Here is an 8,759-nt window from a genome sequence, read left to right on the forward strand (position 1 = left end):
GGAAAAAGCAGAGTTAACGTTTCGGGTCTGGTGACCCTTCCTCAGAATGATTCTGAGGAAGGGTCACCGGACCTGAAACATTAACTCTGCATTTTCCTTCACAGATACTGCCAGACCTGCTGAGCTTTTCCAGCAACTTTGTTTTTGTTCTCTTGATAACAATTGTTCTTCATCCAAGTGAGTAACTTTGACAACATGATCCTTGAATTTACAACATAATTCTACTTGAGCTTTTATTTCCTGTTTATTGGTTTGTCTGTTTGGATTTGATCTCTGTGGAAGTTTGAAAACAGGTGCCTTTAACTATCACCAGATTTGTTTGGTAAATTCTTAACCAGCACATCAAAATATGTTAGTATCAGTATCTGTTTGATCTATGAATGTTAACTGTAACAAAGACAATTACTCATCAGCCTGAAACATTAATGCTGTTTTCTCCACCGATGCTGCCTGACCTGTCAAATATTTCCAACACTTATTAGTTACAATCTTGTTGCTGTTTGATCTTAAAATGTAATAAAATATTGTTGTATTATATGGTTACCTACATTACTTGGTAGCTAAACACTTTGCACACAATGTGGATTCAATTCCACAAATTACTTCCTTCCTTCAATAGTCTACAAAGAACAACTGCTAGTTGATAACCTTCATTACTTTTGAATATAATTTAAATAGACAACTTTACAATTTTACAACAGGTTTCCAATGACTAATTTTCTCCATTGGTCTTTTAAAAAACAAATTCAGTAAAAATTCCACAAACGTGAGGATATAATCCCCTGAACCAAAAGGGATTATCTCAGCTCTGTCTTAATGGGCAGTACTCTTTCTATAGAATCTGACAGTTGTAGGTTCAAATCCGACTCCCCAGCACATTGCTTGTGATACAGATTCCAAAGCGAGACATTAAACAAAAAACTATTACAGAGATAGTAGGAACAGCTGATGCTGGAGAATCTGAGATAACAAGGTGTAGAGCTGGATGAACACAGCAGGCCAAGCAGCATCAGAGGAGCAGGAAAGCTGACGTTTCGGGTCTAGACCCTTCTTCAGAAAAAGTTTAAACAAAAAAAAACTGTTTTCTCTCTTAGGTTGGGCACAAAAGACATCATGGCACTTTCTGTCCAGGTGAGGTTTGTCAGGTGTCCTGGCCAATAGTTATCCTTCAACCAACTTCACATATAAAGCAAATTCTTTCGTCACCACATCATTGGTTGTGGGATCTTGCTGGATGCAAATTGAATGCCACGGTCTTTGGTGTTACAACATCTTTGAAGGTATCTTGATTGGTTGTAAAGCAACTGTGGGAAGCCAAAGGTCATTAAAGACCATATGTAAATGCAAATGTCTTTCACGCAAAGCATAATAGCTTATCAACCTCTTCAACGCCAACCTTTCACTACACAGTGACAGGCATTTTATTTCAAAGGGTTGCGTGAATCATGAAATAGGAACAGAGCAGATCACTTAGTTCCTCAAGCCTGCTTTGCTGTACAATAAGATTATTACTGACCTGTTACATTTCAAATTCCACACTCACATCTATTCCCAATAATACGATTCACTTGTCGAACAAGAACCTATTTCTGCCTAAGACAGAGGCCTTACAGTCACTCAGCAACAGTGGATAATATAAAAAGATGAATGTTGAATATGCTGTTAAATTTTGCAACCATATAAAAATCAATGATTTGCCAAATGTCTAGTTTTAGATAGACTGCTGCAGTCTGTTATGATGCAAACAAACTGAACACAAGGAAAATTATGGATTTCATAAGGGAGTCAGTCAATGACAAAATTTCTAGCATTTTTAATGCAATTCAACATCCCAACACATTTCATAGGAATATTATAAAGCATAATTTAACACTGAATCACATGGAAATTTTAGGGCGAATAGCCAAAAGTTTGGTCAATAAAAGGTAAGTTTTAAGAAGTGTCATAAAATGATGAGAGCAAAGTAAAGATTGTATACATGTGCAGTGATGCAGGAGGATTGGGGGTGTAGAGGAGGTGGTGAGAAGAGCACACTCTGACTATGCCAATTAAATAAGACCACTTTGTTAAATATCCTGAGCACAGACTGGTCCTAGTTAATGGCTCTTGTGGTAAAATTAAAAGCCAACACTCACCATCATGAACACTATCTCAGTGTGTAGTTGACACCCACAGCTGGGACAGTATGGTCAAAAAAGCAGAAGAAGTTAACAGAAAACAGGAAAACCATTCTAAATTGTTCAGTTTTCCTATTTTACTTCTAATTCCTTCACTTTTTGTTATAGAAACATGAGATTTAGTTCCCTGGCTGTTGTTTTATGCTTTGGACACTTCACATTGATTTAAATTTTCCTGGCATTTAGTTTCTTTGCATTGATACCGTCTCCATCCTATTCCGTGATATACATGATTATTTCTTTTAATGATACTTAAGTCTTCACTGTCCTGCCTAATTTCAATCTTTCTTGGCCTCAAACCCTAGGAAATGAGCTCCAATTTGTCTGGATATTAATGGTACTATGTAAAATGACCAGAAAATAATAGATGGGATCAATTGTATGCACATATATTACAATCTCCTTGAAGACAATGCAGTAACAAGACTGCATGGAGCAAACGTAATGCAGAATTCAAGTATTGATAAAAAGGTACCTTTCATAGTCGGTGTAGCAAAGCATCACACATCCAACCAAGTTGTTTTTTTGTTTTTACATGTAGTCACTGTTGTCATACAGGAAATGTGATGGCAGAATTTGCATGCAGCCAGCTCCCAGATTTAGTAACATGATAGCTGCTAGATTATTGCTTTAGGTAGAGAGTGGAGGGGTAATTATTGATGAGTATACCGGAGAGAACTCCTCTGTTGTTCTTCAAAATAGTGGCATAGGATCTTTTATTTCTGTCAGCAAGAGCACACAGGGCCTCAATTTAATTTCTTACTCAAGATGACTACTCAAAGAGGGCCGCACCCCTCAGTACGGTACAGAATGTCAGCATCACCAAAGAGAAACCTGAACCCAGAACAAAGGAGAGAGTACTGCCAACTGAGTCCTTTCATTTGCACTTATTGGCAAACACCTAAACTGAAAACTAACACTAAATAGGAAAACAGTACCATTGTCTTAACTAAATAAAATTGAACACAAAAATGCATTTCTTTCATTTTATACTTGTTCACAGGCTATGGGCAATGTTGGATACACTTTATGTTTGATGCACATCTCCGGTTGTGCAGCCACCGGTTACCATTGCACTACACTCAAATTTAGAAATGGCTAGCTTTTGTAGACATCAAGACAAAATCTTTAAGAATATCCAACAGTCAAAATAATAAGCAATGCCCAACAAACTAGGAACAAATCCTAAAGTATACAACACACAGCCAGGATGGTGAAAAATTATGGAACACAGCAGAAACCAACTAGGCAACAATAAAAAAGTAAAAAACCACTATCTTGTAGATGACCTAAGTATAGAAAAGATTACAGGAAAGCCTACTGTATAAATATGCTTTCTGGAACTACGGCATTACAAAAGATAATATGCAAGTGCTTTCTCAGGTTTTATTGTTTTACAGAAGCTCAAACAAACATCTGACAACATTTTTTGACAGCAAAAAGAAACACAATGTGAAACACAAGTGAATCAAAATATGCTCCTGGAAACAGGGACAGCATAATTTCTCTGGCTTCATGCCAACTCAAACTCAGTCTGCACAAATAATGTTCTGTGTGTAGCATTGCATGGCACTGTCCCAGATAAGCAGTGTCATGAAGCGATTTGCAACAGGCATAGCCAGCAAGATTAGCAACACTGATGCTTAGCACATGTTAATGAAAAGATTGATTATAAGAAAAAAATGTTGAATCATTTGCAGTTGATAGTCATCAACAACAGCTATCACTTAGCTGAAAGTTGCCCCTCCTGGGTACACAGGAGCAAATATCAAACAAAATTTGGAACATGAGGAGATAGGCAGGTGCTAAGGAATGTTGCTGAAAAGAGACGAGGAGTAAAGAGAAGAATAACTGGGGAAAGGGAATTTTGGAGTTCAGACAATTAAAAGCACAGTCAGCAACCATGGAACGACTAAAATTCAGAACGCTCACAGAGAAGTAACAAGATTTCAGGGGGCTGTGCGGCTGCAGAAAGTTAGAGATAGGGAGAAATGTAACCATGGTGGGATTTGAAAAGGAGGATGAGATTTTTTTTAAATCCCAAGCTTTTATGCTCAAGAGGATGAAAATGCTGTTTCATTTGTATAGTATATTAAAAGGTACAATTACAAATCAAAGGTCAATCAAATGCAGAACCAAAATTCCCAATGAAAAGGTAATGTAAGAACGCATTTTCTCAATAACAATACTCATTAGAAGGATTTGAGGTTGCTGTGACAATTTTTCCTACTTGTTGCCTTCATTCAAGTTTCTCCTGTTTTATAATCTTGTTGCAAAGAAGACAGAAGGGGAGTGGCTCCCCAACTTCAGAAAATCTGCTAAAATAGCTTTATGTTAACCCTTCTCTGGCTTTGCCTTTTCTTTTTTCCAAGGAAAGTTCCTTGCAACTTTTTTCATCTTCCAAAGAATCAGTCGCTCATAAAAAACTGTAGCCCCAAGCCTGCATTCTATCATATTACATAGAGTTTACATGTATACCGTGCTACATATAGAGTGTGACAGTTGTCGTCTTAAATTCCCCTCCATGCACCACTACGATTTTCATACAAATCTGCCAATTGCACACAATACATTAAACTCTTGAGGTCTGGTTGCTCATTGCTTAAAATGAGAATGGTTCAAACAACGAGAAACTCATACTTGTCATGAAAGCAAAATACTGCTAAGCAAATCATTTAGATGCTTTTAAATTATGAAGAGAAAGGTTAATTATAAACCAAAATATTTTAGTCATAGAATCCCTACAGTGTGGAAACAGGCCATTCGGCCCAACAAATCTACACCAATTCTCTGGGGAGTATCCCACCCAGACTGAATCCCCGACTCTATCCCTGCATTTCTTATGGCTAATCCACCTAACCTACACATCCCTGGACACTGTGGGCAATTTAGCATGGTCAGTCCACCTAACCTGCACATCTTTGGACTGTGGGAGGAAACCGGAGCACCCGAAGGAAACCCACGAAGACACGGAGACAATGTGCAAACTCCACACAGATAGTTGCTTGAGAGTGCAATTGAAACCAGGTCCCTGGTGCTGAGAGGCACCAGTGCTAACCACTGAGCCATTATTTCTTTCCTTCCCCAAATAAAATGCCAGAGTCAACCATACCACCCCAAAAAGAGTAACAGATTCAATAAAGGTTTCTCCTCACTACTTCTAACTCTCCATTTGAAAATGCCACTAAAATTAGGCATATTCCTCCGATTTGCAGTCCTGTATACAATTGTTATACAATTATATTACACATTGTAAAGTTCTTACATTGCAGCTTTGAAAGTTGCTATTGCCTCAGAAGTGTTTTAGTATTCAGATTTTGATAATAAGAAAAGTAATTTGGGCATGCAAGTTATATAATCATATAAATTAGGAACAATAGTAGTTTATTTGGCCCCTCATGTATGCTCTGCCATTCAATAAGATCATGACTGATTTAATAGTTATGTCAGCTCCATTTTCCTGCCTACCCCCAATACCTCTTGACTCCTTTGTTCATCATACTAGGCAGCTTCTACACTGAAAGATCCCTTCTAATGTTTGTCAAACGCAACTGGAGATTGTCCATCACTAAAAAAATCATTGAGAAAAATGGAAGTTCATTTTTCATAAATATTGCCCAGTTGCCCAACTTAACTCCCATGTCTCACCTTATTTTTTCCAAAAGGGTTCTTACCTTGTTATTGCTATTAATGGACTTGTTTGATAATCTTGTAGGCTCACCACTGCTCAGAACTATTTGCGGTTTCCACACTTCACCATTGTCCTTGGTCTTATCTGGTGGGAGGTTCTGCCCGTAGTCCTCTGTACCAGCGAGCCGTTGATTACGCAGGTATTCATCAGTCTCCTTGTCCACCACCAGTAGTCTTGTCTCATTCTCCAGTGCCTTGATCCGCTGCACAACCTGGTGATGACAAAGAGGGTCACTGCCTTTCAATAAATGCACGCTGATTACAACAAACACTGTGTTAAGCATCAAGTTTCAACATCAAAACCTTTAAAAGAAAACAAGAAGCTTGTCAGCAATTCTAATGAGTGCAATTCTTGAGGCTTCTGCTAATATCAAAGCATCGGCCCAAAAAGCTTTACTGACTGTGAAAGCTCTAGGGAAGGTACATGAGCAGGAATTGTTTAATTTGAAGCAGAACTGGATCAAATTTCAACGTTGGCTCTGAAAATCAGTAACTCCTCCTAATATGTACCTTGCAATTAGATACTTTAAAAAGGAAGAAGCGCAGAAGCAGACCACATGGCACCTCAGGCCTGCTCTAACTCCATTCCTTCTTTCCGCACTAGCCCCATATCCCTCTCCCCTCATGTGAAGCATGGTGACTCTCAGGTTAAACCACCACCAGTCCTCTCTCCGTAAGGAGAACATTAAAATCTCTCTGTCTTGAAGACTCTCAATGCCTGAGCATTCGGAACTCTCTGGTATGAAGAATCCCAGAGATTCACAACTCATTGAGTAAAATAGTTTCTCTTTAGGTCTCTAGTATTTCCTTATTTCCCATTTATAATTTCTCCTGCTTCTAACACTTCTGTATAACCATATTCAACATCACCAAGTTGCTGCAATGGAGGTCTGTGAACAGAGCAGGACTTTCCTGGCATTTTTATGCTGGAACACTGTCAACGGTTGAACTTTTAAATAAGCAGCCTGAAAATAAGAATCACGTGACCAAGTGTCTCATGTACAAGCGCCCTTTTCAACAAAGTCCCTTCACAAGAGGTAAACTTTTGTAATATTACTAAACAGTGCTTTTCAAAAAAAAAACACAATGCACTTCTAATCCACCCCCACCCACTGAACCATATCGACAATAAACCCAGGCATGTTATAATCTGGCTGGGCTAGAGTTCACGCATCTGGATAATGTCACATTGGTAATCGGGTGAAATGACCTCTCATGTGTGCGCTCTTAGGTTTTATTGTAAATTGAAACATGACACTAACATGCAAAAAAAAGTGTTTGTATCACTTGGGAGTGGCATCATATGATAGGTCACTTTTTACCGCTGCCTACAGACTTTTTAAAAGAAATGTTTCTCCAGCACTATAATGCGACGAGTGCAATTGATGTGAGGCTACACCAGCATTACTGATAAATCCCTCAAGTTTAGACTGGGATCTCACACGAAGCCATAAGGGCTCAGTGTAAAGCCCGTCGAGGCATCCGTCGCTTGGATATGAAACACACTGTCAAAACAATCCTTATTGATCCTTCAAGGTCAGGGTTGCTTTGCCTGCGTTTAAATATTCAAATAGGATTCACATACTAAAGCAAAACACAAGGGGCAAGCGCACAAAAACGCATCGCCCCTGCATTTTGCAGTTCATTCGGTATTAAAATGTTTCTAATTATGAATCAATAAAGGTTATGCAGACACTCCTTTGTAAAACCGTGTCCCAGATGCAGCACCCTCGAACCACTTTGGGAGCCGGCGTTCTGGCCAGTACCTTCCCAGTGGCTGGACAAGTTTGGATTGATCAGTGTGGAGCATCAATGATCAGCTCCATCCTACTGCACTCCTTTCCCCTTCCAGCATTCGTGTAGGTTCACCAACACACTGCGAGAACTATCGATTACTCGTTGCGTGACCGCAAGACGGGAGCTGCATGCACTTTAAAAATTAAATAAAAACTTCGCAAGCGATGAGTGTTTCCAAATTTGTTTTTTTTTACCTGATGGTGCGTCTCCTTCTCCACGTTCTCGCCGTTAACTTCGACCACCCGGTCCCCGGCGCAAAGACCCGATGCCTCCGCCGGTGAACCGGGCTCCACTTTTCGGATGTATTGGCCGTTTTTGCCTTTCTCCCCGTGCAAGTGGAAACCGTAGCCATTTTCCCCTTTTATCATATGGCACAAGCGGGGTTTCAGGTGGTCTTTGGCCATCCTCGCGGTCCCCTTGGGCGTTTCAGTCCCCCTCTTGCAATTTCAGGGTCACTCGGTTATTCTGGTGGAAATAAACTTGCTCCTTTTTTTAATTCGTTGCCGTTGCGGTTATTCCCGGGAGCGTGTGTTTGTGATCTTCTGTCTCTACGCGCTGTTGTATGCTCCCAGTCCGGGTATCCGCTCAGTTCCAGTGACAGCTCCCCAAACTTGGAGTTCAATTTCCACCAGGAACGCCAAAGGAAGAGAAGGAGACTCGGCGCCAGCGCACCTCCCCTCAAAGTCTCCTCGGAAACTTCCAGCCTGCACAGAAACGCGCAAAAAAAAAACCTCCGGGTGTATGCAACCCACATAAAACGGCTTTTGTTCCTCTCCTGTCGTTTGCATCAAAAAGTTCCCCGCTTTGCCGAGCGAAACCACATTCTAAATGAAGTCTGCGGGACAAAAATGCTAATCGCTGGAAACGACAGCAAGGCGTACCTACCGAGTGCGGCGATGACACGCTATAAACAATGACAATTGGGTCTCTCTTTCTCCCAAAGTTCAAGTTCTGTAGCGGGGTCCCTACATTTAGACCGACTGCCACCTACTGAAAGCCGGCGAGAACAGCAAGGTTTGAACCAGGGTGTCATATCACAGCCTTTGGCTTAGCCAGGCTTTCCATCCCCATCTTTCACAAAGTGATAGCAAGTGC

General features: G+C 40.2%; 1 protein-coding gene across 1 annotated transcript in view; it reads right to left on the reverse strand.

The window, feature by feature from the left end:
• The window catches only part of LOC109913042 (Na(+)/H(+) exchange regulatory cofactor NHE-RF2), a 111,989-nt gene extending 103,230 nt beyond the window's left edge, over positions 1-8,759 (reverse strand). Inside the window, exons 1-2 of the mRNA XM_020512500.2 lie at positions 7,859-8,759; positions 5,852-6,079 (exon numbers count right to left, since the gene is read on the reverse strand). Of these exons, the coding sequence (XP_020368089.1) occupies positions 5,852-6,079; positions 7,859-8,068 (438 nt within the window). The 5' untranslated portion in view covers positions 8,069-8,759. The remainder of the gene's footprint in view (positions 1-5,851; positions 6,080-7,858) is intronic.

This window comes from Rhincodon typus, chromosome 21 (assembly GCF_021869965.1).
Source record: "Rhincodon typus isolate 14 chromosome 21, sRhiTyp1.1, whole genome shotgun sequence".
NCBI lineage: Eukaryota > Metazoa > Chordata > Chondrichthyes > Orectolobiformes > Rhincodontidae > Rhincodon > Rhincodon typus.